The sequence below is a fragment of the Moschus berezovskii genome, chromosome 6, assembly GCF_049115385.1.
Source record: "Moschus berezovskii isolate FMDL1 chromosome 6, NW_MosBer_1.0, whole genome shotgun sequence".
NCBI lineage: Eukaryota > Metazoa > Chordata > Mammalia > Artiodactyla > Moschidae > Moschus > Moschus berezovskii.
Window position 1 is genome coordinate 32346070 of NC_142465.1, and position 13527 is coordinate 32359596.

General features: G+C 41.0%; 1 protein-coding gene across 3 annotated transcripts in view; it reads right to left on the reverse strand.

The window, feature by feature from the left end:
* Positions 1-13527, reverse strand: part of SCN8A (sodium voltage-gated channel alpha subunit 8) — a 156383-nt gene that overhangs the window by 70321 nt on the left and 72535 nt on the right. For all 3 annotated transcript variants that reach the window (XM_088836897.1, XM_055395535.2, XM_088836896.1), the window contains 5 exons: positions 7568-7789; positions 6007-6070; positions 4784-4925; positions 3050-3256; positions 1507-1800 (listed from right to left, as the gene is read on the reverse strand). In XM_088836897.1, the coding sequence (XP_088693023.1) occupies positions 1507-1800; positions 3050-3256; positions 4784-4925; positions 6007-6070; positions 7568-7789 (929 nt within the window). The remainder of the gene's footprint in view (positions 1-1506; positions 1801-3049; positions 3257-4783; positions 4926-6006; positions 6071-7567; positions 7790-13527) is intronic.

Below are 13527 nucleotides of genomic sequence, written 5' to 3' on the forward strand. Positions count from 1 at the left end.
TGTAAGCTCCCTAGGGCAGAAATGGTGTTCTAACCACTTTTCAATCTCTAGGACCTAGCACAATCCTTGACACATGGGAGGCACTCTATAAATGCTTGGTAATGAATAACCAGAGATATGTTTTAGGAAGTGATTGGCTGACAATATATAAAACATAAAAGAGAGAGAGACAGACCAGAGGAAATGAAGCTGTACTGGATAACTGCAGTAGAACAAAGTAATATAAAGTCTGAACTAAAGTAGGATTAATAGGAACAAAAAGAAGAGGGTGGACATGAGAGATTTTGCTGTGATAAAACGAACTGGACTAGCAAAGGACTGAACTGGGAGGTGAGGGAGGTAAGAGAGAGGCACCATGAATCATCTCTGAGAAACAAGACTCTGGCTACACTGCCGTAATCAGGAACTGCCATCTATTCTATACCTTACAAACTTTCTTTAAAATGGCCATTAAGTAGCTTAAGAATTGGATTTTGGTGATGTTCTTTGAAGTCCAAAAGTATCTATCATATCATGAAATGTATAGTAATACACTGCTCAATAATTACCCATAAGTCCGGTCTCTTAGCTTCCCAATTTAACAAAGTTGGGTAAAACTAGAGGCTTTTAATCTACCACAGGCTAATTTATCAGCATGACATTATAAATCTAGAACAATTAATTACCAGAACTTGCCACACTCAAATAAGGTGACCGACTCACTGGAAAAGACTCTGATGCTGGGAAGGTTTGGGGGCGGGAGGAGAATGATATGGCTGGATGGCATCACCGACTCGATGGACATGAGTTTGAGTGAACTCCGGGAGTTGGTGATGGACAGGGAGGCCTGGCGTGCTGTGATTCATAGGGTCGCAAAGAGTCGGACACGACTGAGTGACTGAACTGAACTGAAAGAGTTTCATGACTTTTTTTTAACCTAAAATTACATACAACTCTTAAACAAAGGTATTTGATCTAAATTCTGAAGTTCAGATGCTAAGAAAAGTTCTTCATGATGTTTTAGAGCAGCGGTCTCCAATTTTTTTGGCACCGGGGACCAGTTTCATGCAAGACAATTTTCCACAGATCGGCGTAGGGTTGGGTTTCAGGATGATTCAAGCATTTCACATTTATTGTGTACTTTATTTCTATTGTTATTACATCAGCTCCACCTCAGATCATCAGGCATTAGGTCCTGGAGGTTGGGGACCTGTGTTTTAGAATACAAGGCCTGCTGGAGTGACACAGGCTTTCCTGCTGCAGTAAGTTTGCCAAAAGTGACCAGGATGTCCTGGGTGAGATTCAGAGCAGAGAAGGGAGGGTGGGATTGGGTGGGATTGGAGAACAGGCAACCTTTATATGCAAGTAGCACTTCTTCCTAGAGGAAAACAAAGTGGAGTGTGGAGGTGGCCTAAGGATGCAAGGATGGGACTGGAAAATGTAAACCCAAAGGGGAATATGAGAATCAAGTAAGATTAGGAAACCTAGGATTTCTTAGGCTTCTGTGACCCAGCACAAACAGTTTACCTGATTCATAATGGAAAACTTCCTCCCTATTCTGTTGTCTGGGAGCCGAAAGCCCTTCCTCCTCATACCATCTTCTGATTCTGACTTGAACACCTTCTCAGGATCCCCTTTCTCCTCTCCTTCGGAGAGCTCCTTTTGCTTCCTCTTCTTTCTCCGGTTCCGTCTCTCTTTGGCACTCTTGGAACTGAGTTTGGAGATTTCAGATGAGCTCCGGGGAGAGCCTGCTCCTTCTTCACCTTCTTCCTCTATGGCATCTTCTGAGACAGTTCCTGCTGAAGTGGCCATTGCCGCCGCCTAGGAAAGTAAAATTTCACAGCAACAGACCAGATCAGAAGCAATTAACGAGAGCCACACAAAGCTAAGCAAGTGGTGGAGACCACTTCCTTCCTTTCCCAAAGACAGGGAAAAAAGGAGGAAGGAAAACAAGTCTGTCGGAGGACACTGTGGTGGGGGCCTGGTATCTCCATTTCCTAGCTAAATTTGTATGGTGGCACACAGCCCTGCATAATCAGAGCGGAACTTCATGGTGAGAGCTTTGGGACTCACTCTGTTTAGTATCTCAAACAAGAACTTGGCTGCCACCTTGATACCAAATGATCTTTTCTTGGGCAACTCTGAAAATCAATACTATATATTATGGCCCCAACAATGTAGAAAATACATGTATATTTGGATAAAAATTAAAAAGTGTTATCAGTGATAAGAAAACAGACTCTGTATGATTTCAATACCTTCAGTTCAGTTCACGAAATTTTTGCACTTTGCTTTATGACCCAGGATACAGTCCCATGTCTCCCAGTTTATAGTCTATGGGAACATGAATAGAATTTGCATCCTGCTGTTGAGCAAAAATTATACAAATCTTAATTATGTTGAATTAGTTCATAGGGCTTTCCAGGTCTACTGTATCTTTCTACTTTCCTATCTGTTTGTTCTATTAATTTTTGAAAGTTTGATATTGAAGCTTTAACTAAAAACCTTAATTTATCTACTTAAAAATAATTATAACGTACAGTGGAACTATATGTAACTTTGGTATTTTCCAAGTCTCCTGTAAATATCACCATAGTTTCATAATTTTTTCTAAAAAAAGTAAGATGTTAGGGTGTTAGTGGAATCACAAGTTTGTTTTTCAAATTTTACTTCAATATTTTACTTGTATCTTCTTTTCAAGACTCGTTATGAACACAGACAATCTCTGAAGGAGATCCTCATGTTTCCCCGCAACAAAAAAAACCTATGCTTACATGATGCATTATATAAACTGCTCTGGTCACTTTTTTTCTCTCTCCAGCTATCACAGCAGTTGTGCACTGAATGGCTGAGAGATTCAACAGAAGATCATATTCACAAACAATCTGGCCATTAAGACAAATGTAATAATTGGACTGACCATCTGCAGTTGTTATTTGGGTTATTTCAATCAGATCAATGACTTCTATTAGACAGTGTACCTAAAAAGATCAACTGGAGTGGCAATCAGGTGGGGCCTTAGTCACCATGATCTGGCAGGAAGGACTATGGCAAAGAGTTGATCACCAACCTGTGCTTCTTCCTGTTGCTTCTTAAGTTGCTCTAACATTGCTTTGAATTCAGCCTCTTTCTGCTCTGCCTCCTCCAGTGTTGCCTGATTCTGCTCTTCATAAGCCATGGCCACCACAGCCAGGATCAAGTTCACCAGATAGAAAGAACCCACAAAGATGACCAAGACGAAGAAGATCATGTACGTTTTTCCAGCTGCTCGTAAGGTCTGTAAAGACAAACACCGCTTCTTAAGTTGCTTGAATCAAATGAATCAGGCTGAAGACAACTCATGGGCTGATGTTCCTCTGCAGAGGCATTACTGCACTTTGAACAGGACCAGCCTTTCTTGTGTGGAACTTCCTCACACTGCAGACACTCAGCATCCCCAGCTGCCAGATGGCCTCCCCTACCCCAGACTCACAGGAAATGTCAGTAGTACCTCCTATTCACTGTGACAAAAAAAAAAAAAATTCTCTTCCATTCCAAATACTCCTAATACACTCCTTCCATAGAAAAATGCTTACTTTTTTAAAAGGAAAAATTGCTCTGAGCTAAGAATTATGTTTGGCTTTGTCAGCTGGTTTTAAAACAAGTGTGAAGAAATGAAAACGAAGACCTCAGGTCATTTGTATACTGGTCTTCAAAGAGCATTTACAGACAAGTCTCATCTTTGGAATCAGGCCCAACTCAAAAGAAGTCCCTATCTTGAGTGACATCCTTCCTTAGCCTTTTGCAATAGGATGAGTTTTTAAAGAGGGATATAATGTAAAGGATGCGGGGGTGGGGTAGGGGAGAAAAAGGAAGGAGGATCCTCAGAGTATTCCTTTCACTAGCACCAAACAAACAGACATCAAAGAACAACTGGATTTTAGGTTATATGCATATACACAGGACCTATTTATCACCTGGTTTTCATTTTTACTCTTCTCAACCACAACTATTTCACGGAGCTTAGCATCAGTTACAAATATTTCATGGGAATACTAGGCTGTACAAAAGAAAGGAAGAATTCCAGGAATTCCTAATAAGAAACTTCCATTGGAAAAAAAAAGTTAGTTCACTTAAAGGGTCTCCTTCATGCCTGAGGGGTTCCCAATTCTTATAATCAAACTAACTAGCATTATCAAAGGCTTAGAGTCAAATGTAAAACAATGGATTATCAGAGAATTTCTAAGTTGGAAGACCCTCAGCACTCATCTAGACTAACTTCTCCATCACACCCAGCAAAATTAAATGACTTGTCCAGAGTCACCAAAGCAGGCCAACAGAATGGCAGTGACTGTTAAAAAAAAAAAAAAAATTTGTCACAATGTTCTTGAACAAATACAACTGTGTTATAAATCTCAAAATGTTGACATATTTAGGTTCCAAGATCCTTGTGGATAAAATCTCTTCTTTATAATGTCTAGCAAAGTGCCTTACACAACATGTTTAAAGAGGCCCTAAGCCCAACCATCCAAAAGGAGAAATACTAAAGATGGTCTGTTGAAATAGGAAGGACAGAGATAGCAGATTCCCAGGCCAGGCAAGAGGCTCTCAAGTCTGTGAGCTTCTACAGCTATACATGATAAGCATTAAAGAAACTGGGCCGAGAACTGGGAGAATTCACTTAATTTTGTAAACCAGCTGACTCTGAGAAATACCACCCTAAGATTCTGTACAATGTCTTCACCAAAGGTCTCTTACACAGAATGTCCCCAACCCCACATATTGTTATGTAAATTCCATCACCAAAAAACATGGTATTACTTACTAATTGATACAAGTTTTCCCAGTAGTCCTGGGTCATAAGGCGAAATAATGCCAAGAAGGCCCAGCTGAAAGTGTCAAAGCTCGTATAACCATAGTTGGGGTTCCTTCCTGCCTTCATACACTGGTATCCCTCTGGACATTGCCTGAGGAAAGAAAAGGAAGCACCGGGCTTTTCAGCATAATCCTACCCGGTCGTCAGCTGGAAGTCATCTCTGTGACCTTGCAAATAATAAACAGCCATCTATAGAGGCTATGCCAACAAACAGGAATTAAAAAAAAAAAAAAAAGAGGAAAGAAACAAAGTAGCCAGGTGAATTTTTCAAAAAATGATGTCCTGGGGACAGTCTAGGATCAGAATCACCTTAAAAATGAGGATACCTCTGTCCTAGACAAGACTTAGGAATAAAAACTCTGCATATGGGATCCACGAATTTGCATTTTTAAGGGGCATGTCAGATGATTCTTAGGCATGCCAAAATTTGAGAATCACTGTCCTAGATTCATTGCACATTGGTGCAATTCAACCAAATTTAACTTAGCTACTAACCTAAATGACAAATGCCTAGACATTCCTCTTAATCATCTCTATTCTCTTAACACTGTGACAAACTGTATCACACTGGGATTTCAGTGATCTCAGTTATAACAGTTCTTCTGCTTTAAGACTAACCTGATATTTATTCCAATGTAATTTCTATATCAATACTTCAGTATAGAAATTAAATGGACTTCTAGTTAATATCACTGAACTGTATATGTAAAAATGGTTAAGAGACCAAATTTTATGTTATGTATATTTTGCCACAGTGAAAAAAAGGTTGAGGGGAAGATAATACATTGCAACTCTTTTCCCTCCCACATGCTGTCAGGCCTGGCATATTTTGGGTCAACCTTGAGTGCTAACCTATCATGAAAACAGTGCCCTTACTTGATAACTTATGGTATTAAGACAATGAGTGGAGTCTACAAGAGACAGGCAAGATATCTGGTGTTATAGATCCTATCTTTAGTCTTTTATATCTTTGATTTTGGCTTTAGACTAATAGCCACTGTCACCTATTGGTGAGATGTCAACTTTGGATGGACAAATATAAAACAGAAAGAAAATCTGAGTCAACCAATTTATTGGACCCACTACATGAGCACAAAGAAAGTGAAATGTTGTTCATTTTTGTGTGACACATTATTTTATGGGAGGAGAATAAAATTAAGTGAGCTACTTACCCAGCATCAGAACTGTTCCCACAGAGCAAAGGTTCTAGCATACCAGGAACTGTGTAGAAATTTGCTAGAAAAGTTTGAAGAGGCAGGAAATGAATAAGGCAGATTTAAGTGAATGAGAGAATAAGGTTACACTGTTCCTAACTAGCCCGGCAGAAACAGTTATTGATTTTAGCTCATATAAATCTTTCCTGACAGCAGTGAAACCTGATAAGAATTCCTTCCCATTAACTATTTTCCTGTATATATTTAACAATGAAAAGCGCTGCCATGTGGGCTTTAATGCAATGTTCTTTTCAGACACCCGATTTCTACTTGTATTAATACTTCAGATCTATAAGCCACCTTCTAGGACTTGAATCAAAGGGTCTAACAGAGGTTTCTGAGTTCTTTACCGCTTTACACAACTCTACCCTTCTATCCTCATAACTTCTCTTTACCAAAGATAAACTGATCGCTAGTAACCATGTGCTATTTTAAATTAGAAGACACGTTTCCCTCTCCTGTTTGTGTCCCTGAAATCCTCTTTGAACACTTTCTTGTGGATACTTACCTGCCTTTATTTCCTCAAGAGTGACTAATAGTGATACTGCTAACTTTCCTCCCTAGTTTCATACAAGTACAGGTGGTGCTAGTGGTAAAGAATCTCCCTGCCAATGCATCTTTAAGAGACGTGGGTTCTATCCCTGAGTCAGAAAGATCCCTTGGAGGAGGGTGTGGCAATCCGCTCCATTACTTTTGCCTGGAGAATCCCATGGACAGAGGAGCCTGGTGGGCTACGGCCTATAGGGTTGCAAAGAGTTGGACGTGACTGAAGCGACTTCACACACATGCACACTACTATACCAAATATTCCTAAGAGTAACACCCAAATGCTCTGGTTTCTGAAATGAACTTGTTAAAACTCCTAAACTGTGATAGGATCAAACAGTTATTTGGAGATTACTCGACTCCCTAGACCAGACTGATTTCTAAGGTCTTAGTAATATTAAGAAACCTAAGTGAACAGTGAAAGTGAAAGTTGCTCAGTCATGTCCTACTCTTTGTGACCCTATGGACTGTACCCCATTAGGTTTCTCTGTCCATGGAATTCTCCAGGCAAGAATATTGGAGTGGATAGCCTTTCCCTTCTCCAGGGGATCTTCCCAACCCTGGGATCAAACCCAGGTCTCCTGCATTGTAGGTGGATTCTTTACCATTGAGCTATCAGGGAAGCCCAGGTATACTCTAAATGTTTAACTATCTCAGGGGAAAAAACGGATTTTTCATCAAGTTTCTAAGCTCGATTTTCCAAAGCACAAGTTTAGGGGTACATGTGAGCAAAATATAAAGTTTCACTTATCCTTTTAAAGAGAGAGAAAAGAGAGAAGAGTGAGAGGGCTGATATTTGCAAGCTTCTGAAGATAACCTGACCTCAAGGAACGGGAGAAAGTTCACAAAGCTCCTCCCAGCAGTCCTGGCCTTTCTTTCTGGCCCAAGCACTTCTGTATAGCCCAGGGGTAGCTCTGTCATTCACATTGGAGACAGACTTTCTCTCCACTCTTGCAGAGAAAGGGCTACCTACTTTTATTGTTGATGTACTCTTCCCAATCAAAGCCCTTGGTGCCGTTTTCAAGATAGCTCTCGTTGAAGTTGATGGGCCACACCACACACTTGTTTCGCAGGTTTCCCATGAAGAGCTGCAGTCCGATCAAGGCAAAGACACTCAGGCAGAACACTGTCAGGATCATCACGTCTGACAGCTTCTTCACGGACTGAATCAGGGCGCCCACGATGGTCTTCAGGCCTGAGGGGAGAGAACTCCCAGAGTGAGAGTCGCCCCACAGCCCTCCCCACCTCCCCCAACCTCCCTCTCAGCCATGGCTCCTACTCCTCCCCACAGCACTACTTCATCTTTTATACCATGGGAATAACAATGGGTCAGCAATATTATCAATTTTCCCAGGAGCATCAATTTTTAAGTCAATACTTCTGGAAAAGAAAGTCCCTTCTCCGGTATGTGGCTCTTTTCTTCCTGGAAGTACTTTCTTGTCTCTGACTGCTTCTCAGTGACTCAAGTGAGTCAAGCTCTGACTTGCCCAGGTGTCTCCACAATTGCTGTTCCTTTGCCTGGAATGCTTCCTCCATTCTCTTGTCCCTCGTGCCTGCATCCTATTCATCCTCCACTCTCAGCTGAATAGCAATTCCCCCAGAAAGCCTTCTCTGACTTCACAACTCTTCTCCCTCTCCTACTATTACTATTTTAATAGCACCTATTAGTTTTCTCTGTAGCATTTATCATGGTCATAATTAATTATATCTGTCTTGTTCACAGCTGTATTTGTATGGCTTAGCCCATAGCAGGTACTCAGTAAATATTAGCTGAACAAACAAATGGAAAATCAGGAATAGAGGTGGCGTCCAGGTTGGAAAGAGAACTATGGGGAAGTTTCAAAGCCAACAATAAGGGAGAAGGTACAATAATATTTTCCCAAGAGCTCTGGAAATGCCAATGTATTGAAAAGGTTAATTATTATCAATTCAGTATTTGTGGTTTGTCTTTTCACTAAAAATTACACGTTTTCTGCATCACATATATGTCCTGTTCTCTACAACTGACCTTTTCTCTGTCCTAGATTTTAAAAAAAACATATAACCCACTTAAATTGGCAGCTTAAAGGCAAGCCACTGTTTCAAATGGAAATCTGCAGGCAGATTTCTCAACTGCACAGGGAGAGATCAGTGACAGGAGACAAGGAAAAGTATGGTTGTGGGTTCACGATGTTTGGATCAAGACTGAGTCTACACGTGGTTCTCCTGGGCATGCCACACATCAGCTACCTGTAAGACATGGCCAAGGAAGCACTGATCACTCCTGGGGGGCCAAAACAGCAGGACGGACAGAGGCAGACACAGAGCCTTGACATACAGGTCTCAAGAGGGATCTTATCCTTAAGTTACTTCTGAAAGCAAGAATATCCAGTGAAATTCTACAGAAATCCTAATCCTGGCTCTAAAGTATGAGTCTGGGTAGATAATTACTAATCTTAATCAAATTATACCACTTACTTGTGTGGCCTGAGCAATATACCTAACCTCTTGGGATCTGTGTTTTCATCCCTAAAATGGGATACTTATAGTTAAATATCATAGGGCTGTTGTGAGGGTTAATTAAGCATGACTAATATAAACCCTTAGCACTGTGTTTTCATCCCTAAAATGGGATACTTATAGTTAAATATCATAGGGCTGTTGTGAGGGTTAATTAAGCATGACTAATATAAACCCTTAGCACAGTACCTGGCACACAGTAAATAATTCAAATGTTAACCACTTTTGTCTGAACCTTAGTTTACCTATCTGTAAAAATGTATTGACAATACCAATCTCGTTGGCTTGTTGTGAGGTTTAAATAAGATAATGAATATTAAATATCAAGTACACTGCCAGGTACTTATATCTTGTTAGCTCTCACTGTTATTCATATGCTTCCCTCCTCCAAGAGATATGACTGGGATAATATCACTGCATGGCTAACCTTGTATGATGGTGATCTAATGGGAGATGTGGACATGATTCTTCTTTTGCTGTATTTTGCAATTAACCACCTAGAATTTTGAAAGTTAAGCCTGAGAGTGGTAATGGATGCTGTGCTTAGCACAAGACCTGGCACAAAGCAGGCACTTACCGTGTGTGTGTGTGTGTGTGTATTTAATTGGAGGATAATTGCTTTACAAAGTTGTGGTGGTCTTGGCCATACAACTAATATATTTTTAGTTCTTTATTGAAAGAGTAAATTAATATGAAATTTTCTTTTCTCTTACACAGATATCCTGAAAGACATAGAAGAGAAATTAAAGTAAAAAGAGCCAAGAGTTAGACTGTAGAGACCTGACAGTGTGTAAAGACCTGTGCTTTCTCACAGAGTGGGCCTTTCCTGGAGGCTGTGGCCACCAAAGGGATTAGGAAGAGCTTGCCTGGGCTCTAGGACATAAGGCACTTCAAGCCGGATTCCTTCTGCTTACAGGACAGAGCAGAAAGAGCACAAGGCAGGGATCAGAAAGCAGGAATTCTGGTCCTGGCTCAGCCTCTATTTAAGATGAACTGTGTTTAGGAACAAACTTAAGGTCACCTCCCAGTCTCATTTTCTCATACACCGAACATGGATAAGCATAAGGACACCTGGCAGTGGGCAGTGGAGGAGAAGCTGAAAGCCTTTAAAAGTAGGGTAGAGATATTTGTTCATGTTTAAGTGGTTGGAGTTTCAATCTTTCATTCCTAAAGTTCTGGGAAACTGTGTATCATTATCATGCAGTTGGGTAAGAAGGTATTGGTGGTATAAAATAAAAGGCAGCTATAGAGAAGGAAAAGCTATTCCTCTGCTACGGAACTTATTTCAGTAAGTTGCTAAGGAACAGAGAATTCCTTCGCTCCATTTGGTTGGGTTGAAGCAGGTGTATATTGGGTCAATAACTCAATTCTAGGTCCCTATAATGACAGTTATGTTTTCAAAAAGAGTGATTTTTTTTAAGAGTAGTTGATAAATCAGAATGGAAAAGAATATAAAAAGAATGTATATATATGTATACCTGAGTCACTTTTGCTTTACATCAGTAATTAACACAATGTTGTAATTCAACTATACATCAATAAAAAATAAATGAACAAAAAAGAGTAGTTGATAGGTCACTGAAGAATGGCTGTAAAGTTTCTTTTCTTGGACTTCTTTATGAAGAGCTCATACAGCAATCTCTCTTGAATGGCTCAGACAATCACCTATCTGAACACCTGATGACAGTTTCAAGCCACTTTTTATTTCTATTTTCATGAACTGAGTTGTTAGCTGTCATCTGTATCAGTAACAAGAGGATAAAACTTTAAAACAGTCAAGCCAATGCATTTGTGACATTAATTCATTTTTAAAAGCATATAATTTGAGCATAAGTCTAATCTGATTTTCCTTGGCTGGGAACTTTCTGGACAGTTCCAAGCCCCATACAACAGGAAATTCCAGGCAATGAGCTCAAACCATCTTCTATTCCATAAGGCCGGGCTCCCAGCAGCCTTGTTTGTAGGAAGTGACCTTCTCTTACTAGTTAGATGTCAGGGTGGACATCTGACCTAAATCTAGATCCTGAATTCCAGGAATTCGGAACGGGGCAAGAGAGAGTCCAGTAGCCTTTCGTGTGGTGGGAATGATAAATAAATGTGGGAGCTAGGTGGTAGCTATATTCTATCGTTATATTAGGATCCGTCTGAGAAGTAAAGGCACAAAAAAGGAAACGGATGCAAGGAGAAGAGAAGTATGGAGACAAGGTGGTCTTGGTGTCTGGGGCTTGCTGGCTCTGCGTTCTGGTTTCACTGGCTTCCAGAAGCCCCAAAACATTCCAGCCTTCGATGTCCCTGAAGGATGCATGTATCTTTCTACTTGCAACCAGAGATGTTCAACTGAGACACCAAGCCTACACAGAACTCCTCGTTTTTCTGGGGATGGACCTGAACACTCACAATCTGCTGGTTCAACATCTGTTCTCCATAAACCAGAGGCCACTGCTGACGAAATCTGTAAACATGAGTCCAGAAGGCTAAAGAATATTTTTCAGGTGTTCTGCTTTGAGGTCTGATCAACAACTTGGTGAAGTTCTTTCAGCTTCCAAGAAGTTTAAAATAGAAACTTAAGTTGGAAATGGTATTCATAGGGCCACAAAGGAACAAATCTTAATTAAACAAAACCGATCACTAAATAACAGAATGGCCATCTAAAAAGTTTATTCGCTAAGATTCTCATCCAGATTGTTAGGAGAAAATCAGAGGGAGGCAGAGGAAGAAGAAAGGTGATTAGCTTGAGGTCTGTAGTGAAGGTAAGCACACAATGACTCAGCAACGTTCAGTGTAAACAGTCGCTGCATTCACTCAGGCATCAGCCAAGACTCTTCTTCCTTCATAAGAGTTGATAACTGCAAACGACCGTATCTGCAGACATCAATGCCAATTTAAGGAGATGACGCCCTCAATGCTTTTCTTAAGCTTAACCTTCATAGTCTGGCTAGCAGTGGCTGCCTCATACTAGTTAATGCAGCCAAGCAAAAGTGCTCCCCCTGCAACCAGCAAATCAGGCCACAAAAATTAGGAAGCTGTTGGCAGAATTCTTGACCTGATGCATGCAGGACTGGAGAATACCACTGCGCTGGCTGTAAGGATAAGCTGTCTACTTCCTCTGCTGGTTCACAATACCACATACCAGAATGAGCAAGAAAACCGACTATCTAAAACAGAGTAGAATGCTCCTTCATATGACTCCTACACAACAGAGTGTGCGACAGAAGCCAGGTGGGGGCAAGTTGGACAGTGAGAACTCTTGGAAAAGGCTAACGTTAACTAGCACTGGGATGTGTCTGAGCAGAAGCAGTTAATATATCTACTACAGACCAAGGAAAGGCAGCTGGACCTAATGTACAGAAAGCTCAGCTACCAGACAGGAAATGGGACACTTAACTCTGAGAAGCAAGTGAAGCTGCTGCCACAGCTTCACTTATTCCACCCTATGTCCAAAGGCACCTCTGAATCTCCTGTCTCATTTCCTGATGCCCAGTGATCCCTTGAATAAATGAACAAAGCCTGCTTACGTGCTGAATCCAGAGAAATCAGCTGTGCATACTGGGATCAAGATTTTCCACCAGGCTGATGCCAGATTATAAATAGTCAATTTATCTTTCCTGGTTTGTGACTCAGGTTGAGAAAGCTAACAGGTTTGAAGCCACATGAGCTATTCCTCCTACAAAACGAACATCGGAACAGGCCCCAACAGCCGTTAACACGCAGCCCTCACAACAGTGAAGGGACAGCTTCTCAGTCCCACAGTCTGGCTCGTCCAGACAAGTCCTGGGGCACAGTTGCGCCCAGTCGCCTTCTCTGCTGCAGATTCAGTCCTCGCAGTGATAGTTCTTAGAGGTTCTTTAGATCAAGAGTAACATGTGAGAGACTTGGGGGCCCTAGATTTCTTTACTCAAGACCAGATAGATTCATGTCACAAAGTCTGACCACAATGAAACCAGCTCCCAGTGGTGGAGCAGGGAGATCCCATGAGCCCTCAGTGTTCCACTCAGGACTATGGTGGTAAACTTCAGCTGTCTACCCGGAGAAACAATGTGGAAGAAGGAGAAATACAAAAGCTACTGGATTAATAATCAGAGTACTTTAAAAGAAACAATGAGTCCGAATACAGTCTTAAAATGCATTCTATCCCCCTTTACTATGCAGTAGAAATTGCTACATTCATAATCGGGATGTTTTTTAAAAGTGGTTTCTTTGTGAATACTGGGGTGGGAGGGAGAAGGGCCTCTCATTTTCCCTGCTTTGTATCTGATACCACAGGTAAAGAGAGAGAGAAGGTAACAGAAATGAAAACAGAGAAATATCAAACCCAAGAGAAAAATAATCAAGAAATTACAGCTCTAAAGAGAGCAAAATGGCGAACAGGAGTGCTTTCAGAGGCCATTTCAATGATGATGGATGTGACAATGGACCAACAGCGAGGCCCTCCCA